Source organism: Nilaparvata lugens, chromosome 5 (assembly GCF_014356525.2).
Source record: "Nilaparvata lugens isolate BPH chromosome 5, ASM1435652v1, whole genome shotgun sequence".
NCBI classification, from domain to species: domain Eukaryota; kingdom Metazoa; phylum Arthropoda; class Insecta; order Hemiptera; family Delphacidae; genus Nilaparvata; species Nilaparvata lugens.
The window spans coordinates 18,617,470-18,639,701 of NC_052508.1; the positions used below are offsets into that span (position 1 = coordinate 18,617,470).

At 34.8% G+C, this 22,232-nt stretch overlaps 3 protein-coding genes across 5 annotated transcripts in view; 1 reads left to right on the plus strand and 2 right to left on the minus strand.

Moving 5' to 3' along the window:
- Positions 1-146: 146 nt before the first annotated feature.
- Positions 147-10,794, minus strand: LOC111044642 (N-acetyltransferase 9). Of its 3 annotated transcripts, none has more exons than XM_022329846.2 (7): positions 10,619-10,794; positions 9,306-9,390; positions 7,481-7,590; positions 2,298-2,354; positions 1,478-1,618; positions 987-1,081; positions 147-390 (listed from the first exon to the last, which is right to left on the minus strand). In XM_022329846.2, the coding sequence occupies exons 2-7, from the start codon at positions 9,380-9,382 to the stop codon at positions 268-270; spliced, it is 603 nt and encodes a 200-aa protein (XP_022185538.1). In that variant the 5' UTR covers positions 9,383-9,390; positions 10,619-10,794; the 3' UTR covers positions 147-267. The 3 variants fall into 3 exon arrangements, with proteins under 3 accessions (XP_022185538.1, XP_039283761.1, XP_039283762.1); XM_039427827.1 differs by having other exon boundaries at positions 10,588-10,736; XM_039427828.1 differs by lacking the exons at positions 7,481-7,590; positions 9,306-9,390; positions 10,619-10,794 and adding an exon at positions 5,453-5,583.
- Positions 10,795-12,290: 1,496 nt separating this feature from the next.
- LOC111044632 (low-density lipoprotein receptor-related protein 2) overlaps positions 12,291-22,232 on the minus strand; it is a 247,182-nt gene continuing 237,240 nt past the window's right edge. The window contains 4 exon segments of the mRNA XM_039429403.1: positions 12,291-14,951; positions 16,449-16,804; positions 18,229-18,381; positions 19,472-19,624. Coding sequence (XP_039285337.1) covers positions 14,622-14,951; positions 16,449-16,804; positions 18,229-18,381; positions 19,472-19,624 — 992 coding nt within the window. The 3' untranslated portion in view covers positions 12,291-14,621.
- Positions 19,689-21,909, plus strand: LOC111044637. The gene is made up of 2 exons (XM_022329838.2): positions 19,689-20,075; positions 20,685-21,909. Exons 1-2 carry the CDS (start codon positions 19,902-19,904, stop codon positions 21,723-21,725), a joined length of 1,215 nt encoding a protein of 404 aa, XP_022185530.2. The 5' UTR covers positions 19,689-19,901; the 3' UTR covers positions 21,726-21,909.

The window sequence follows — 22,232 nt, forward strand, 5'->3', positions numbered from 1 at the left end:
CATTCGATTTACAGGACAGACTTGGACTTCAAAAGATGGATAAAGCTGGAAAATTACATTTTCTGGAAGTGGATGGTGACCATCTTCAATTCGAAATGGAATGGTTCATTGACAATATAATCAATAAGTTCTTGAGAGTAACAATATAAGAACAAATTTATCTGTATATTTAACATAAGTCTAAGTTAGTTATTTTTCACTTTTATATTATTTTCAAGTTATGAGTTTTTTATTACCTGTTGAAGATTGTTGTTTGGAATATTGGGATTAAACGTTCTCCTCGGTTTCGAGAATAACATAAATTTCTGTTTCTTTTTTCAACCATTCTACCCAATCCACTGTCACTGGTCGTATAAGTGTAACTTCTTCAAAAATTCTACTTTCACTCTCCTGAAAAAATTTGAAAAAACAGTGATATCATTTTAACAAGTTAGTAAGTCAATTTTGAAAGGAATTGTATTATTTTTTAGAGCAAAATCTTTTCATCACAGCTTTTACAGTTTGAATAAGAGTAGTAATGAGTGATTAGGTGTGGCTGAAATAGTCAAGCCAAATTTTAATCACTTTTCCTGATACATCAGTGCAATAAATTTTATCTTACCAAAATACGTGCAATAAAAGACATTTCAAAGGAGCTATTGATATGTTAAAAATAAATCTTCATGTACCAGTTTTTCAAAAAAAATTCTTTGGTTCATTGCAGTAGCAACATTATGATTGGATCATTTCCAGAAGATAATATTTTTGAAAAGATATTTCTTCTATACTTGGATCCTCTATAATCCTCGAATTATCATGTTTAATGTTAGTGAATATGAAAAAGATTTCTATGCCTATATGAAATATTAAAAAAACAATCTGAACCACTTATCAACTTAGATGATTGGGTAACGATTAAAACATGTTTCTAAATAGACATCAGAAAGTTTGTAAGGTAATTTCAAATTTGTTAAACTTGTTATATAAAATCACGTGACATTACTTACTTTCACAAAATTCATTTTTTCGAACATATTGATGCTCCTCGAATTTTTTGTAGAGATTTTCGCAACAAATACATCAACATTCAGATGTTCCATCCCTGGAAATTACAAATGAACATTATAGGCATAGGCAATTACTATAAGTTATAGGCAAACCATACCGTACCTTTTTCTTATTTACATTATTTCAACACACTTGATCAATATAGGAACATAGGATCTCAAATTAATATCTGCAGCATAATCCTTTATAAACATTTTGAAGCATTGATTTTCGTATATCTTGTGCATAAAATGTATATGAGGAGAACCTAGATGTGAAATGTAAGGTTTCATTGCAATCCTTTTTTTTCAATTCAACTACATGTTGAGACTAACTAATCACAACACCATTCACTATTACGTATTTTTAATAGGCCACTCATGAACAATATGTGGTGACTGCAAAAATTTAAACAAAATAAGTAGAAATAAATACATTTTTGCTGACTCACCATATCTCATAGCAAGGAGTATTGCTTCCCATCCCATTCTTTTTCTTCTGACAGTTGATTCAGCAATCATAATTCCAACCTCTGCGCTCACTTTCCCATCTTCAGTCGTAAGATACATGTTCGTATCACCAATCATGGCGTCTAAAAATATGATTTAGTCAGTGAAACGTATAATAATTGAATATTGGAATGTACCATCTATAGAGAACCGAAATTCAACCGGTTAACACTTTCACCAACAGATTCCCATGAAAATCCCAAAAACATTGAAATTCCATAAGCATGTTCATTTAAACGTGCTACAAGCTAAAAACAAATTTTACAATAGATAAGTTTCAAAAATGAAGAATTGTATTTCCGGCCGACAATTTCAATCTTACAATTGGATGAATATGATTTAAGTAGAGGTTCAAGTAGAGATTGGAATTTAGTGTGTGAATTTTGTGAAATAACATTTAAAATGCCCCCCACAATATGTAGCATTTATATGTTTCCGTCTAGAGAGAACCGCTTGAACAAAAATACAAATCAGTCTAGTTGAAAATTGAGAATGTGTTGAAAGATTCTCTAGATCCCTAAGATAAAAAGAAACAGTTCTAGAAGATCACTATTTTTTTTGCAATTTTATAGGTTTCATGAGAATCTTTTCCAAATCAGGCTACGCACGTGGCTGAATACTGGAATATTTACAATAGACTAGGTACTGTCTTTAAAAATCTATAAATCAGGTAATTTGATATTTTTTTATTTATTTTCAATACAATGAAATTAATATTATGGAATTATTTATTCTAGAGTTGAATGTGTTTAAATTTCTTACCTTCTTCACATGTTGAGCTGTCGAGTACTTCTTTATTGAGAACAATGAAAGTACATTCTGGAATAAATAAATTTATCCATTTTAGAATTGGAGGAAATTAAATTCTCGCACCAAAAATATATTTTAAAAAACTGAATAAAAATGAAGTTGCATAATCTCATATGGGTAGGATGGAAGGCGGCGGATTCTGGATTTTAAGTTGATGGAAAAAATCTACAGAATCCCTCTGGAAGCGATTGAATATTGAGTTTGAACAATGAATTACAATGTATGCTACCTATTCATATAATGACGATGGTCATTGATATGATGGATAAGGGTGAGAAAGCTGTTGGAATTTTTCTGGATCTAAGCAAAGCTTTTGATTGCGTTGACCATTCAATTTTGTTAAGGAAGCTGGAGTTGGTGGGTGTGAGGGGTATTGAACTGGAATGGTTCAGGTCCTATCTCCTGGATAGGTATCAGTGTGTGGAAATAACAAGGGATAGAGTATCAGTGAAGGCTGGTATACCACAGGGTATATACTTGGCTGGTGTATACTTGGCACTTTGTTGTTTTTGCTATATGTAAATGATGTGCCAAAAGTTATATCCCAGGGTAGAGTTTTGAGGTAGGCGCACACAGATCGTCATCGGACGGATCGAACGATTAGATTTGATGCATTGTTTTCAATTGGAGTGCGCATACCTATCTGCATCGTATAAGTATGAGCACTCCAATTGAAAACAATGCATCGAATCTAATCCTCCGATGCGTGCCGTCCGTCCGATGATGTTCAGTGTGCGCCTAACTTAAATGTATGCCGATGACATTTGCAGCTCTCAGGATGCAAGTGTGTTAGAAATAGAATCTTTCATGAACATCAATGCCATAGCCCAGTACCTTTCTCAACTCAAATTAGGAATTAATGAATCGAAATCCCATTTTTACAGTTTACACATGGAAATAATTCCAGTATAAATCAACTTATTAATGTACAGATAAATGAAAAAAATGTTAACCAGCCTTATTTCGTGGAATTCCTAGGGGTGGCTCTGGATCAGCATCTCTCTTGGGATTGCTATACTGATCAGCTCTGTGAGTGGATTGCATCTGGAGTCTTTGCACTCCAACAAATTAGAAGATTGAATGATACCAAACTCACAATGGCAGTCTACCACTCACTCATAATGTCACACATCCGCTATGCCATTATTGTGTGGGGTAGGTCGTGCCAGAATTTGGAGAGGGTGTTTAAGCTCCAAAAAAACAGTAAGAGCGATCAAAGGTATTATGCCTTTAGAGTCCTGTAGGAACCACTTCAAAGAATTAGGCATACTAGCCGTTCCCTCTATTTATATCTATGAGGCGATTATGCATGTTAGAAGAAAGACAATGACTAGAAATGCTGATTCGCATGGATACAATACTAGAAATAGAGGAGACTATGCTTCACTGTATCATAGAACAGCTCTTTTTGAGAAAAAAAAACCTACATATGTAGGCCTTAAATTTATTAGACAACTTCCTACTCATTTGAAAAATTGTGAAGATTGAGAAGGAGTTGAAAATTTTTTTGACACAGAAGAGTTTGTGTGTAGAGAGGGTTCCTTTGTGTGATTTTGTTTCTTGTATTACTGTATCTATATATATAAAAGCGAAATGGCACTCACTCACTGACTGACTGACTGACTCACTCACTCACTCGCATAACTATAATCTACCGGACCAAAAACGTTCAAATTTGGTAGGTATGTTCAGTTGGCCCTTTAGAGGCGCACTAAGAAATCTTTTGGCAATATTTTAACTCTAAGGGTTGTTTTTAAGGGTTTAAAGTTCGTCTTTTAGCATGTATATTCTTCTTCTCCCAATCTCTTAATTATAATTGAAATTTCCATATCATATGTTACTATAGAACTATAATCTAGATAGAGTACCTCTTCGAAACAGTTATTAACTGGCAACTAAATTAATAATTTTGTCAGGTTGGCATTAAGTTGAGTTGACTTTGTTAGGTTGGCACCAAGTTGAAGATTTAAATGCATTCATCGCGGAAAATTGATTGGGCACTGCTACTTCAATCCTGGGAATATTATATTACTAGCAGTCAGGCTCGCTTCGCTCGCCATATCCGTTTAGTCTGGATTCCCGACTGGATCGTCCTAACATATGATAAAAATGCTCAAATGAAAAATGCAGGCGAGCGAAGCGAGCCTGCTGATCTCATTCTTGGACGATCCATTCGGGGGTCCAGGGGGCGGAGCCCCCTGGCTAGACGGATATGGCGAGCGAAGCGAGCCTGACGGCTAGTGTATTATAAATTTATGACAATTCCTATACTCTGATTAGAGTCTCTGGGAAGCTTTAAAAACAAACAAACAAACATGCTGATTATATCCTCTATTGCATTACGGAAGTATAATAATAAAATCGAGAAAATGAAAAGAATACAGAAATTTCAAATTCAAATATTCATATACTCTACAATGTTTGTTAATGATCACTGACAAATATTTAAATTACGACATAGCAGTTCGATTTTTATGATTAAAAGCGATTAGCTTCTACTCACGTGTGTGGAGCGCTTTTGGACGCTGGGCCGTCCGAGACACTTAAACGTGGGCCCAGCGTCCGACAGCGCTCCAGATCCACAAACGTGAGTAGAAGCTAATCGCTTTTAATCATAAAAATCGAACTGCTATGTCGTAATTTAAGTATTTGTAAGTGATCATTAATATACCTTACCGGTACTAGACAATTATTGCATGCCCATGTGTGTAAGGTTCACTCGAGTGAATTAAAATATTTAAATCAATACAGTTTTTAATAAGAGATCAATTGATAAAAAATTATCTATTAAGAAGACCCTCACTGTTCTGATATGAGTAGGTTGATATAATTTATACATCTTAATTACTCATATTGATCTTATATTTCAAGCAGAGCTTCAAGTTCCGAACCAACGGTCAACTCAATCAAACCATAAGTCATGTAGCCGCTGTAACCTTACAATAACTTTTCAGCTTTTCAAATTCCAACTTAACACCTTTCATAAGTATCAAAAGACCTTTTCCAGTTCTGTGAAAGGATGGTCATATTCCATGACAGAGCAGAACACACAGAAAATAAAGTAATTTTACGTTTCACCTCGAGTAGGCCTACTTCAAACAACTTACTATCATCATCGTGAAGCCATGTTTGTTGCATTTCGTATTCCTCTGTTTCAGTAAGAGGTTCAGAAGCTGTTAGCTCTTGCAGTTCCGAGGACTGCATCCACTCATTGTACCTAACACAAGAATGAAAACACTAGACATTTCAAATGTAATTTGACAAGATCTGCAACAACAAATGATAAGAAAATGGTAGAAATTGTAAGGTAAGTACAGTTAAATTGAAAGTTCCAGTAGATTATCCACAAGTTCTCATTGCGCTCCTTATACTGGGGTCGGCAGCCGAATCATCAGATTCTCGCGCCCGGATGGAGTCGCGAGCTCGGACTCAAACTGATCCTGGGACTCAATGTTCTCCAAGCTTGCTTTAAACACGACCAACACTGGGAGCTTTTGGGATTTGTTATTGACTCCAAGTTAACATGGGCAGGCCACATCAATGGAGTTTGCACCAGGCTGGCACGAGTAGTCTCATTACCTCTGTAAACAAAGCCGTAGTGCATTCGTGTGACTCACTCACTCACTCACTCGCATAACTATAATCTACCGGACCAAAAACGTTCAAATTTGGTAGGTATGTTCAGTTGGCCCTTTAGAGGCGCACTAAGAAATCTTTTGGCAATATTTTAACTCTAAGGGTTGTTTTTAAGGGTTTAAAGTTCGTCTTTTAGCATGTATATTCTTCTTCTCCCAATCTCTTAATTATAATTGAAATTTCCATATCATATGTTACTATAGAACTATAATCTAGATAGAGTACCTCTTCGAAACAGTTATTAACTGGCAACTAAATTAATAATTTTGTCAGGTTGGCATTAAGTTGAGTTGACTTTGTTAGGTTGGCACCAAGTTGAAGATTTAAATGCATTTATCGCGGAAAAATTGATTGGGCACTGCTACTTCAATCCTGGGAATATTATATTACTAGCAGTCAGGCTCGCTTCGCTCGCCATATCCGTTTAGTCTGGATTCCCGACTGGATCGTCCTAACATATGATAAAAATGCTCAAATGAAAAATGCAGGCGAGCGAAGCGAGCCTGCTGATCTCATTCTTGGACGATCCATTCGGGGGTCCAGGGGGCGGAGCCCCCTGGCTAGACGGATATGGCGAGCGAAGCGAACCTGACGGCTAGTGTATTATAAATTTATGACAATTCCTATACTCTGATTAGAGTCTCTGGGAAGCTTTAAAAACAAACAAACAAACAAACATGCTGATTATATCCTCTATTGCATTACGGAAGTATAATAATAAAATCAAGAAAATGAAAAGAATACAGAAATTTCAAATTCAAATATTCATATACTCTACAATGTTTGTTAATGATCACTGACAAATATTTAAATTACGACATAGCAGTTCGATTTTTATGATTAAAAGCGATTAGCTTCTACTCACGTGTGTGGAGCGCTTTTGGACGCTGGGCCGTCCGAGACACTCAAACGTGGGCCCAGCGTCCGACAGCGCTCCAGATCCACAAACGTGAGTAGAAGCTAATCGCTTTTAATCATAAAAATCGAACTGCTATGTCGTAATTTAAGTATTTGTAAGTGATCATTAATATACCTTACCGGTACTAGACAATTATTGCATGCCCATGTGTGTAAGGTTCACTCGAGTGAATTAAAATATTTAAATCAATACAGTTTTTAATAAGAGATCAATTGATAAAAAATTATCTATTAAGAAGACCCTCACTGTTCTGATATGAGTAGGTTGATATAATTTATACATCTTAATTACTCATATTGATCTTATATTTCAAGCAGAGCTTCAAGTTCCGAACCAACGGTCAACTCAATCAAACCATAAGTCATGTAGCCGCTGTAACCTTACAATAACTTTTCAGCTTTTCAAATTCCAACTTAACACCTTTCATAAGTATCAAAAGACCTTTTCCAGTTCTGTGAAAGGATGGTCATATTCCATGACAGAGCAGAACACACAGAAAATAAAGTAATTTTACGTTTCACCTCGAGTGAATTAATGTTCGGAAACTTCAAAAAATATAGGCCTACTTCAAACAACTTACTATCATCATCGTGAAGCCATGTTTGTTGCATTTCGTATTCCTCTGTTTCAGTAAGAGGTTCAGAAGCTGTCAGCTCTTGCAGTTCCGAGGACTGCATCCACTCATTGTACCTAACACAAGAATGAAAACACTAGACATTTCAAATGTAATTTGACAAGATCTGCAACAACAAATGATAAGAAAATGGTAGAAATTGTAAGGTAAGTACAGTTAAATTGAAAGTTCCAGTAGATTATCCACAAGTTCTCATTGCGCTCCTTATACTGGGGTCGGCAGCCGAATCATCAGATTCTCGCGCCCGGATGGAGTCGCGAGCTCGGACTCAAACTGATCCTGGGGACTCAATGTTCTCCAAGCTTGCTTTAAACACGACCAACACTGGGAGCTTTTGGGATTTGTTATTGACTCCAAGTTAACATGGGCAGGCCACATCAATGGAGTTTGCACCAGGATGGCACGAGTAGTCTCATTACCTCCGTAAACAAAGCCGTAGTGCATTCGTGTGACGTCAGCACAGGTAGGGCTCCTACACCAATTCGTTGATTTCAGCTGATCTAAATCAGCTAGTGTTTTTATTGGAATAGGAGCCCTACCTGTACTGACGTCACACGAATGCACTACGGCTTTGTTTACGGAGGTAGTGGTAGTCTACTTGCTGTGTAGACTCACGGCCCTCCTCAGCAAAAAAACATTTGGTGATGATATACTTTGCCCTTTTCCATTCCCATCTTTTGTATGGACTCCTGTTGTGGACGCATGCGGCGATCTGCAAAAATGTGCTGATGCTCCAGAAGAAAGTACTTCTAGTGATCACCTCAGCGGGACATCGTGAGCACTGTAGGCCAATCTTTGTTGAGCTGGGCTATACAGTCTTTAACCAGTATATACTGCCCAGTCTGCTGCATGTCAAGGACACCGACGACAGTCATATGCTGAGATCTAATCTTCATGTACATATGACAAAGAGGAGACTTGACATTGACGTACCTCGCTGCAGAGCCAACAAGAGGAAGGATTGCTTCTCCATCTTTACACTGCGCCTATACAACGACATACCTGTTAGTGTGAAAAACCTGCAGGGTATTGATTTTAGAAACGGAAATGAGACCTGGCTGAAGAAAAATCCATTCTACTCAGTGAAGGAATATTTTGATGAAAATAAGGATAACATAATTTGACCTGTCATCTTGCTTTTTTACGTCATCTATCTAGTAAAATGGTCATGAATGTAGAGGGAGGAATTAAAAGTGTCTTACTGAGGTTACTGGCGACCCAGCTTAGTGGTTTACTGAAACCACCAGTGGTGGCCGTGTGTAAAACAAGCTGAGATATCAGGATTGGTTGCCGGTCTGGCGATCCGAGTGAGACACTAGTCGGCCGCCACAATCTGATGTTTCAGTTGGCGATCCTAATGTAATGAGCGCAAAAAGAACTAATGCGTGCAATTCGCCCGGACACTTGGTGTCTCACTGTGGTGTTCGAGATTTGTGGCCTAATGAGTCTAAATAATAACCAATTTTTCATCGTAATATGAAATTAATCAAGTTGTTTCTACAACGTTATTTTATAACTCACTATGAAAGTACTGAATTAAGAGTGACTTTACGTCATTACCGTAAGTGTAAATTTAAACTAAATATTAAATAATAATGATTGTTGATCAATTATTTCTGCCAATAAAACATTTTAATCTTTAAATCTCAATTGTTACAATTCAAGAACTATTGATAAGAATTATTAAAAAACCTTAAGTTAATTTTTCGTACAGCTAAAATATTTATTATAACCTTATATATCATTATGATAAAGGAAAAATATTACTCACCTTTTGACATGTTGTTTTCTGTAAGGAACAAGAACTACTTTTTTCCCCTTAATCTTTATCTTGCTATTCTTTCTCATCTTGCGTCCTAATTCAAGGAAAAACAAATATGAAAGTTATCAGAGTACATGATTTAATATTCCAAGTACAAGGCTATATTTTAAAAAGTACCGGTACAAAGCTCAAAGCTAATAATTGGTTCAACTTAATTTCAAACATCTATAGAATGCTACAAGAGTATTTAACAAGAAACAATATTAATATATAATGTTCAGTGGCGTAGCCAGAAAAAAATTTATGGGGGATCATAACATTGGAGTAGAAAGCATCTAAACTTTGAGGGAGACATCAGGGGGCGTGGGGGATATGGAATATTCCCCACCAAAGGGGGGTCCGTGGGTCCTCCCCCGAAAAAATTTGAAAATATACTTTTCAAAATATTATACGAAATAAAACAAACATTCCATTCAAGTTTTTTTGGTGATCAGTAGGCCGCTTATTATTTCAATTTTCCTTGAAAATTTTTGGTTTCTGAATGAATAACAAATGTGGGAATGGAGTCGAATTTTATTACAGTCATTCAATTATTAAAAAAAATTGTGATTTTGCAGAAGGCCTACTCATTATTAGATAACAAGCTAGTTTTAGCTAGCTTAGTTTTAAGTTTATTCACATTTTTTTCAAATTTACATGATTTTTACCCGAGTGTTTAAACTTAAATTGTTTGGGGGGGGGATAAAACATTTTTTCCAAATATTAGGGGGATGTGTCCCTCCTGGACACTAATGATAAAAACTACGCCCCCTCATAATAACTGTGAAATTTTCGGGGGTACTCTCTAGAAGAAGCTGCTGAAACTTTGTTTAAGGATATGCATGAAACTGAATAAAACACTATAATCAACTAGAGCAATATAAGCTATATTGAATTTCTTTATGAATGGTAAAAAGTGAACTAACTTTGAAGTGCTATCTGTTTCTCTATCCCCTGCTATCTAGTCCCTACGCACTAGAACACTCACTGTTTATAAGAAAATAGCTCATTATTATTATCATTGCTATGCTATTATCTCATCCCTTATATATTTCTCGACTTACATAGTACAATATAACAAAAATATAGTATCAGAAGCTAAGCACAAAAAAATTTAGGTTTCATTTTGGGTACGCCACTGATAATGTTTGAAAAACTTCATCAAAATAATGAACTTGATTAACTCAACTTGTAACTTTAAAATGCAATAATAAAGTTTTCTAGTATTGCATTTACAACCAATTGTACTTACAGTATTCTTAGTATTAGAACAGAAAACTTACGATTAATATTCAACTGTCCAAATCTCAGAATAAGAACCTGATTTTCTTGTAAATATAATTTAAAAACATCAAATAAAAAACAAAAACCGACAAACGGACTTTAAATTTTAGTGAATCACATAAAATTAATTGAGGTTATGTTGTCGTTTTTTGAATTCAGTCACCGGAACACAGCTGATCAACACATCAGTGTGCTCTGTGTAAATTTTATAGAACTAAATTTAACAGCTGTTATGATTTCAAGTTTCAATTTTTAGGTTATGTCTACATAGTAGTGTTGTGGTTGTTCCAGATTTCTATTGGGATAGAGAAGAATTAGAAACTCTCTATTTGAAAATGTGTAATTATTTTTCAATTTCTCGAAGATCAAAAGTAGTTAATGAAAAAATCAACCATTGTCTTGAACTTGTTGATTTGATTTCTTCTCACTTGAATGATAACCATCACATAAGATTAGAATGGATGATCATTATCCTTATCATGGTTGAAGTTGGCATAGAAGTTGTGCACTACATGCATAGTCAGAAGTAAAACCATGATGACTGAGATACAGTAGCTTATATAATGTTCTCATAGATTGTATTATTTTTATACTTGTAATTAATCAATCATTATTAGAATAAAAATACAGTAAGACAGAACTAAATCTTTATTATCACATTCCTTATAACGTAAACTAGGCTAATGCTTGAAAATTTTCACTATTAATTTGTCGCCTCAGCAATCAGAACCACATAAAGTTAGCAAAAACTAGATGAGCATTGGCTCAAAGTTTTTCTGTAAGAAAGGTGGCCTCTTAAGTCCGGTGTCATTCTTTTCGTGACCATTAAAAGTCTACCAAGCGTCCGCTACCTAATTAAGGGTTTTATTATTCAAAAGAGGAGAGGACACGCAATAAAATGGGGATTTTCATGTATTCACGAACACAACAGCATGTATTGTTTATAAACTGGCGATTTCATAGATAAAAATGATACAATAGAAATAATGAAAACCCAATTGCTTTCAACTCCAATATTGCATCCATACATAAAATGGTATGACTAAGAGACTTCCCATTGACAGAGTGTCCTCTTCATCTTATTGTTATTTTGGTCCTTATTCGTAAGTTTATAGAACTGGGTCACGATGCTCAATCCAACTGAAAATTTTCCAATACATGTAGGCCTATCTACAAAATGATTACTTCTTCAATAGTACCTAATTATCTAACAGCCGTTTTCTGTCACATTAACTTCATACTCATACTTACTTATAGCTGTAAAAGTAAAAAATTGATTCTTGCAAATTTGATTCCAGTTCTAAAACTAGGAAATACAATATGTCAAACGGTAAATTTTGAAATAAAACCGATAAAAGTGATTTAATAATCATCTTTTCACGTCATTTTTATTCAAATTTTCATGTTATCTCTTTGAAGATACAATATTGCAGTTTGCAATTGATTCGCTTGAGAATCAAGGCCAAGCCACATGAGGCGTTTTTCAGACGAGTCGGCAGTGCAGGAAGCTCTCCGATTCGATTCGCGTTCGGGAATCAGCTGATAATCAACCAATAGGAGAGCTTCCTGCCCTGCCGACTCGTCTGAAGAACGCCTCATGTGGATTGGCCCTTGAAGTTCGTTGTTGTGAAAGGGAGTATGGGAGAAGTATTAAAAGGAAATGTACTATCATTGATTATAAAAACAATTTTTTATAACTTTTTTACATTAAAATAACTATATTATACTGTACAACTTTCAATAAAGTAATCTCTCCCTCACAATTAATACAAAATACGTTTTAGAAGTCCTCCAGTAGAACGGTCACTGGACTCACCTCAACCGAGTATAAAAATACCAGCCGCTATCTGAAATACTACAAAACGTATTTCCGATAGCATCATATTCTTATCTATAAAATATCACTTCAATTCACATAATGATAAAATTGTCTTTCAGTCTAATATGTTTCCAAATGCAATTAAAATCGTGATAGAACATGTTCACAGATCAACATTCAACAGATTAGACAGCAAATCATTAACAATCATTGACTTGCAACTGAAATTTAACTTGGCACTAACATTATAACAGCGATAAATATCTCTTATCATTAATAGTTCTTACTTTTCAAAATGGAATAAACTTACACAACTCAATCATAATAATTATTTACCACAATACAGAAGTTAGCTACTCCTGTTATCAATGTAATTCACGGACAATATAGATCATTTTGCAAACAGGTAACAGTTGTATATTAGTATATTTTATTGAAGCTTTTCAGTTTATCTTTTTTGGTTTCCAATCCATGGACAAGAATCACTGAAGCCGTTGAAATTTTTATGAATCTTTGAAGTTGACTTTAGTTTAGGTAATGTTTTAGAGAAGATTATCAATTAATAGCATGTAGAAACCAATGAAATTTCAGATCATAGACGATTGTAATTTTATGTGATAGGATAAGCCTAGTGAAACATTGGAAATAGCCTACGTTCAAAGATGCTGAATTCGTCAGATTTGGATAAATTCATTTTAGAAAGAACTAAAAAAATTGCAGAAGCAAGAAAGGAAATTAATTATAAGCAGCAATGCTTGAAATTGGAATATTCGCCGAGGGGAGCAGACGAGAAAGAGAACACAAATGTTTCTAATCAAACGCCTTTTCAAGTGTTGAATCAGAAGAAAAAGGAGGCGAGTAGAAATGAAAAGCAAATGTCACCTCTGCAAAGCAATAGACAAATGCCAGTGCAGCCACCTGTTGACATCCTATGTGAAACTAACGCTTCCTCGGTGATTGAAACTCGTCGTCGTCGTCGAAAACCACATGGAGAGGTGGTGTTGGTCAACTGTAGAGAGCTGGAGAAGCAGCGACTGGCGTCTGCTATGGCGTCTACAACCGGCTCGGCAGTGCTTGGCGGCAACTCCACTCAAAAGTCGCCTCAACGCACAAGGCTTGTTGATTCCAACAGTATGCCAGTCGTCTCTCCTCGGCAATTGGAAATTGATCGACTGGCGAAACTGTTCTCAAAGACATCCGATCTCTCAAACCAATCTACGACACATCAGGAATATTCGCCTAGGGGAGCGGACGAGAAAGAGAACACAAATGTTTCTAATCAAACGCCTTTTCAAGTGTTGAATCAGAAGAAAAAGGAGGCGGGTAGAAATGAAAAGCAAATCTCACCTCTGCAAAGCAATAGACATTACATACATTTTTATCACCCTTGTTCGCTATAGAACTGATCAATAAATTTTAGAATTATCGTTTTGTTGATATTACAATAATTCATATTCCTATAGGTAGTTCTCTCTTTGTCAAAATTAAAAGGAATGTAATACATTTTAATCAGCACAGTTTACTTCAGGACTCGTCAATTAATCATTATATAAATATCATCATCATCAATATCATTCAGTTTCATTCTTGTCATAACTATCAGGAAAATTGTAAGGATAATTATCAACCTCAACAATTCTCTATTGTACAGTGGATTCAAATTACTGTGGTTTCAATTTGTCAAAATCATAAGGAGTGGAATGCATATTCATTAACCTAGTTTACTACAGAACTCATCATAAACATAACTAACATCGTCATTATAATCTTTTTTCAGTTTTTGTTATGGATATTCATAAACCTCAACAGTTTACTATGGTGCAGTAGGTTCATTGTCATATTGATTATTATTATAAGTACATTACGGTGAAGTAGGAAAAATAGATGCTATTATAATTTGAAAGAACTTGAATAAACTCCGCATTACTTACAGTCTAGAAATAAACGTTTAAAATTTTGCAATAAACATCAACAAGATAAAATTATAACATTAAATCATATAACAATAGCAGATATTTGTTCAAGTTCTGGGGGTGGGGGGGGGGTAGAGTGAGAGTTGTGTGTTATTGTACATTGGACAGGCGTAAAATCTATCAGTCATAGTTGAGGCTGTCACTTGACTCGATTCGAAAGTGAGTGTTCAATGATTTGGTGTGTCGTGTGGTGCACACCGTCTCGAAATATCAACAGTCCGACTTGTCCTCTTCGACGAGTTTCTGCGTGTCTTTGCCCGAGTCGGTGGAGGTGGGGTCGAGGTCTCGATGCCTGACGTGTATCTGCGGCGACGCTCGCTGGATGACACTAGACGGCGCTAGCACCGCCGACGCCGGTTCGGGTACTATCTTGCCGGCGCCCTTCGTGACGTCAGACGGTACTTCGTAAATGCCCCCTCCGCCCACCGTGCTGCCGTTGTCCGTCGTCTCTATGTTGCCCAACGCGTCGTACATTGGATTGCTGAAGTCCCTGTTCTTAGCACTAATGTCGGCCATGTTGTATTCTACGTCTAGGGGTTCCTGTTAACAGATTAAAATAATTTTGTCAGTGCACATCACTAAGGCCCATGCACCATCCATGTCTAACGCTAATCTACGATTACAATAATGTATGGACGTATTCATCATGTGTTATTCCGGGTCTTTCTCAGTTTAAACCGAGATGGTGTATACGGGTCTAAAGCTGCTAACAAACAAAGAATAACCGGTTGATAGCAACGCGATGGAAACTGGAAGCGTCTTTTCCCATTCGCGTTGCTATCATTTCATTATAAACAACACCATTTAACTGAATGTTTGGGAGGAGCAACTAAATTTAAAAAAAATATAAGTAGATGTCTTCGGTTCTTAAGTTTTACCACTCAATTGATAGACTGGGTTTTGTAAATATGATCTCAAGATTGAATAAGTCGAATGAATAGAAAAAAATTAAAATTTTACGAGAGATACTATTTTAAAGAATAACATTGTAAGTCAGTAATTTCGAAAATATCGGTCTATTGAGGTCCTTAATAAACATGTTTGTCGAACAGTCAAGTGTGGACCCTTCTTGAGAATGACTTGTATCCTGTTTTCGACCAATAAACAAAAAAAATTATATCGGCCTTATACAATCATACAATTCCTTGTTTCAGAATTATAATTTAGCAATATTTTACTTGAAGACAATTCCAGTTTGAATTTTTCTGTGAGTACATGTTCGGATTCAATAATTTAATTATTTATTCCACCCAAATAATAAAAAATACTAGAGCTATGTCAGAATGTTAGGTAATATGTTGGGCCATAAATTAGGCAGAGCCAGAATGTTATAGTGAGGTCCACGTTAAAATGGCAGTGGAGAAAGATAAGAGAAAAGCGTTGCCGATTCTCTGCCCGGCCACTGCCTTCTATAGAGAACAGCTGATACCGGTATATCTGATGTAATATTAAGTGTTCATTCTTGTTGAAAAGAGCCAATTATATTTTATTCAAGAAAATATATTTTTCATTGTTTGAATAATGAATATGTATAATAGAATAACTATTTTGGTTGCCATGGAAAAAATTGTAATGTGAAATTTTCAGTTCAATATTATCATCAAATTTTTATAGTTTTTGCTTTTTAAATGTGATTTTGTGTTTGAAAATAGTTTTCTTGATTTTAAAATTTATAAAATAGGAACTCAGAAAGTGAAAGTGCAAATTTTTAGTGAGAAAAATGAATAACCCAAGACATAACCTATAAACTTGAGTGTTGATAGGAAATGACATTGGGTAATACGGCAAGGCAGAACATCCGAAAGGATCTCTCTACCGATAAAAGCCATAAGAGTAAATAAAAATTGAGATTAAATATTTTGTTAGTCAGTTATATTTCTACATTGTTCAAAAAACAGCTTTGTCGAATGATAGACAAGGATAGTATCACCAATTGTAATCGAATACTGCCATTATAACGTGGACCTCACTATAGGCTATACAATTGGCCTATAAAACAAGGAAAACAATCAAAACAAGGAAGATGGTTGTACTTACAATAGGCGGGCCGTTGTTAGAGAAAGTGGGCGATCCGAACTCGACATTGGTGCCCTGACGGAAGGAGACACTCTGCGAGTTGGTGAGCGAGCCGAGGCCAGCGCCCTTACCGAAGGGTCGCTTGCGGATGACGATGTAGATGCCAGCCGCGGCCAGCGCCACCAGGATCAGAGTGAGCGGAATGAGCGCCGCCATACTGCCGATGCCGGGCGCACGCGACCGCTGCACGTACGTGTCGCAGAGTGCGCCCCGGAACTCGGGGAAGCAGTTGCAGAACAGGTCGCCCTTCTCATCCTCGTCGCAGAACCCGTTCTGGCACTGGCAGATGCGTGGTGCTGTCAGGGCGGGCTCCGATGCTGCAAAAACAACACAAATTTCATTATTAGTTTATTTTTTATTTGTAAAATAACATCATAGTACACTTTTTGAGAACTTTTTAATATGAAATAAATTAAAAACAACTAGTTTCGATGCTTACATCATTTTCAAGATTTTTTCGTTTTTTTATTTTTGCAATATTTATTCATTCATTTCAGTTATTAATTTACTCATTCATAACATTCACTTGTTACACTCACCACTACACCACAACCAACCCTCCCTACTGTGATATTCATTTTAAAATGTCATTGGTTGAATGAGAATAATAATGTTTTTATTCATTTAAAGTACATTTTCATGACAATTGGAAACTTCAATAATAACAATCATCATAAACAGTTATACAACTCAATACAATTACAATAACTGTATTCAATTCAACCAATGACATTTTAAAATGAATATCACAGTAGTGAGGGTTGGTTGTGGTGTAGTGGTGAGTGTAACAAGTGAATGTAATGAATGAGTAAATTAATAACTGAAATGAATGAATAAATATTGCAATAATAAAAAAACGAAAAAAATCTTGAAAATGATGTAAGCATCGAAACTAGTTGTTTTTAATTTATTTCATATTAAAAAGATCTCAAAAAGTGTACTATGATGCTATTTTACAAATAAGAAAAAATAAATAAAACAGTTACACGATAACTGAATACAATTCCTATAAAATGACATAGAATTGCATATAAACAAAACATAAGAGTCAATTCCTATAAAATTGTCAATTTCTATAATATGACAAAGAATAGCACATAAACAAAACATCAATCAATTAGTGAATTATAGAATATCAGTAATTTAATTGGCTATTTATGAAAGTCAAAAGTATTCGAACAATGAAAATCAATAAGAAATAGTAGAGGATATAAACATAGTTCTATATGCAAAAAGAGAATCAGCTTTGGGAAAAACATAAATCGATATATTAACTCAATCTGGTTATTTGAGTCCCAGAAGAAGTCAATCGTATATAGGATCACGCCTCCAAAATTTGAAAATAATTTCCATTTTGTATTCAAAAGAAGTCTCTAAGAGAGTTGACTGAATACACTGAATAGCAAAGATGCCATTTTATAAGATGCATAGATTTCATTTATAAGGAATGCTGACAGGTCATGGCTAATCTCACTAGGCACGCTGATTGAATTCGATTAGCAAGGATGATTGATAAGTACCGTACTTAGATTATAGACACTCAGATGATTAAAATTAATGATATTAATATAGAAGGATAATAAACTTCAATTTTATAATATTTATTTCCATACGAAGCATATGGTATTGGCACAAGGATAATAGACTGCAATTTGATAAGATAATTAAATTGAAGGTCAAGGTCAAGATGGTGAAGGTCAAAAGAAGAAGGGTCTCACACATATAATATTGTTGAACTTACGAGCATCACAGTTGATGTCACTGATGATGCGGCTGCTCTGTGAGTCTGGACACGAGCACCGATGGCCGCCTGGGATGATCAGACACAAGTGCGAACACGGGTTCTTGTCACACGGATCACTCAGTGATGTGTTGTAACGGGCACCATGGTAAACTGAAAAATAAATACATTTTACAAAATATTCAATCAGTTATTTATTTATTGACAATATAATTAATTACAAAATTCGAGATGAACGAACAGGTTATTCGCCCAAAACTTTTTCTTACCTGATGTTTCTAACATGATAAATGGAAGAACAAATTTCAGTTATATATTGAAGTAATATTACTAGTCCAACATGATTCAATTTAATTTCAATAAGATATAGATATACTATAGGCTAGCTACATTCATAGAAGTGTTATGACGGTCCCCCAGGCAATCAAAATAAAATTTTATTTGATAATTGCTCAATAGAATATAACATAATTCCATATTGGAATTATAATTGTATTCTCTAATAATGGCTTATATGAGCCAAATCACCTGGAAGCCAATTTGTGCTGACTGGAAGAGAAGATGCTGAGCAACCAGGGTTATTGAGCTTTTCAGTCTCCCCACCATCCAGCAATTATTACAGTAGATTTTTCCACTTTTTCATCTTCAGCTGTGTATCTCCTTTGTAACTTCTCTTCCCATCTGGGAAGTGGTGGAGCCCACAAAAATTACAAATGGTAATACACATAAATTGTCATTGAATAACGTTTCGACAGAAATTGTGGAAGCATACTCCCCAATTCACCACAGAAGTTTATTTATATAACGACAGTTTCAATTAAACAATTATTTTGATTAGAAAGCATAGGAATGGAGTCTCATATATTTGGAAGATACAGAATTGTTTTTACGTGATCAATTCATGATATTTTGATAACTATTATTAAGAGTATAATTGACATATACTTTGACATAATCGTATAAATCAGCAATAATGAATAAATCAGCAGAATATGAATCAGCTTTCTACATAATGAAGAAAGCCTGGAATTCATCAATCAATCTACATTATAAAACATCAATATAATCTCTTTTTTGGAAGATATCTTTTTTGCAACTTCTGCTTAAGAGGAACTGACCAATTTCAAAATACAGTAGGTATAGCATTATAATATTATGGTCGACTAAGTTCAGAAGAAAACCAAATTAGTGTCAATGACACGAGAGCAATAATTTTATATTTTGAGCACTTTTCCTGACTCACCTTTAACTCCGGTGGGGTTGACAAGATTTCTAACTATAACTACAGGAAGGCCTCTACCGAATTTGTCCTGCTTTATAACTTCGCCGTTATCTCTGGTTGTCCAGAATAGGTTGTTCTCGAACACATCAAGAGACAGAGGATGGTGAAGCTTTTCTGTAAAGAATCACAGCAATACAATGTTAAAAATTGCATTGATAAAATAATAAATAACAGCTAAAAAAGAAATCGACCGAAACCTGTAACATATTCTAATAAATGAATATGTAGGATAAAGAGGGTAATATTGAATTGAATTTTGAATAACACATATAACTTTAAATTTATTTTTTCTTCATACTAGAATCGGGCTATTTGATTCAACAATTTCATGAATTTAAAATTTGTCGTGAATTGTTAATGAAACAGTAGACCTCATACATTTGCCTCGTGGATGATAGTCTCCAAGGAAACCATTTTTATTTATCTAACAATAAATTTAAATATAATCAAAACGATGGAGTTGAACAAATTATTTTGGATATTAATTTTTATGACATTAGTAATTCCCAATTTAAGTGTGATAAGTTTTGAAATTGAAAACGATGGAAGCTATTATGATTTGAAGGTAATTGCCATTTTTTAATAATTATATTTCCAATAGTCAAAGTTTTTATTAGCTTTTCATTAGTAATATCAAATCATTGACGCAAACTCGAATATTGGGAAATCTTGGATTACTCCTCAGAACATCTGATTTATTTTCTCAACATCATAAGATACATTCAACTGTCACCCATCATCAGAGATTAATAATCAAAGTTAGGATTCTTATCACAGATGGGATATTTTTCATCAACACTTTAAAAGTTGATTCAACTCAAATCTCTTATCTCTCATAATTTTGCTAATCATCGTACTTATAATGAGATACTGATAAGTGTGAAGAAATAACTCTGGCGTGTTGTAACGCATTCAATTAGAGCTATTATTTTTCAATACCGTAGCCTATATGTTTCATAATAATTATATTAATTCCACTATCATGATCTTCATTTTTTATATCAATAATGATCAAAGCTATGTAATTTTTTATCTGAAAAATTTTCTCCTCAAAGATACTGGTTTTAATCCCTTGTAACAAATTACAAAAAAATACTTTTCTCCGATGTTGTTGAATTTAATAAAAATATAATTTATATAATAATATATAATTTATATACGTCTTTATTTTTAGGGCGATTCTGAAGCGAGTAATTTCCACGAAGGTGATGATATGATGGTCAACTATTATGCTCCATACACTTTGAAAAATTCTGAGACTGATTTGGAGAATACAGGAGATAGGATACAGAGCATAATATCTGAATCAATCACAAAAACTGAAGGAGCAACTGGCCGAGAAACGTTCACCGAGAAAACTGTGGCAGGAGAATTAGAGCATAAAATGCGGATGGAGGATAAATTGAGCATTCTTAAAGCATTACTCTTAACTGATAACTCAACCGAATTAGCAACGAAAAGTTCAAAACTCACAACAAGCAGTTTGCTAACATTTATAAATTTTAATACAACAATCAATATCATATCAAGCGAAAGCAAATTGACATCGCAGATAAAGAAAGGCTATCTTAAGCCTATAAGAGGTGGAAGTTCAACTGAATCTGTGAAATCAGTTGATTCATCTGAACCTGGAGAAGGTTCAAGTAAACCAAGGATTAACATCGATTCGAATGATATCAAACCAGCTATAATAATTGCATTAGCGACCAAGTGTGAGCAAATACAAAATAGAGTGAATAGCTTAGAACAACTACATAAAAGCCTAAAGATCACCAACGATGATTTTTCAAAAGAGATAAGTCATTTGGAAAAGAGACTCAAGGATGTGGAGAATCGACAACTTTCCGAACAAACCCATGTTGTTCCTCAAATAAAGGCCGATACAAAACTTGATGAGATTTTGAATAAGTTGAATTTCATAGAGCACTTCCAATTGTTGGCTAAAAAGCCTCTAATTGATTCTGAGGAGATGAAATCGACCACTAAGAATATCAGTAACCCGAACGCTTTGCTGGAGCATTACAGGGATGCCTTGATGAAGGCGAGAGAAGAAAAAGAATTGATAAACATCGCACAACAGTATAAACAGACATTTGAGAAATTGAAGAAAAGTCAAGAGACCACAACCCCTGTCAGAGTTGAACCATTTCCAACATCCATTAAAGACAAAACTAATAATCAAATTCACAATATAACAGCAATAAGTTTGTCCTGATAAATCTTTAAATGAGGGTACTTCCCATCAGCATACTTTACTCCAATCTTGAACATTATCTAATGTGTCTTAACATTTGTGTAAACCTCATTGATATAATCATTTGATATTTCTATTAAGGTTGATCTTTCCAACTGCACACTTGAAATTTTTTTCAAATAATATGAATGTTTCACATCGTGAATTCACAAATTATTTTTATAGATTTAAAACGAATGAATATAAGACTGAAGAGTGGGAGCCGGTTGCTATGTAAATTCACTGGCAAAGCAGTACAGCTTTTCCTAAGCTCATCCAAAAACTATTTATGCAACTAGTGTGCAAAGGTAAATGTGAAACGATAATTGAGCCGTATTGAGTACATTGCTGTGTACGGCCATCTATCAAGTTCAGAAAGATGTTTGCATTGATGTTGTAGATATGAGTGCAAACAAGACAGTCTTCTTCCACTGTTTCTCGCATTAATAACTAGATAATCAATGAATTATAGCGAAACTAAATTATAGT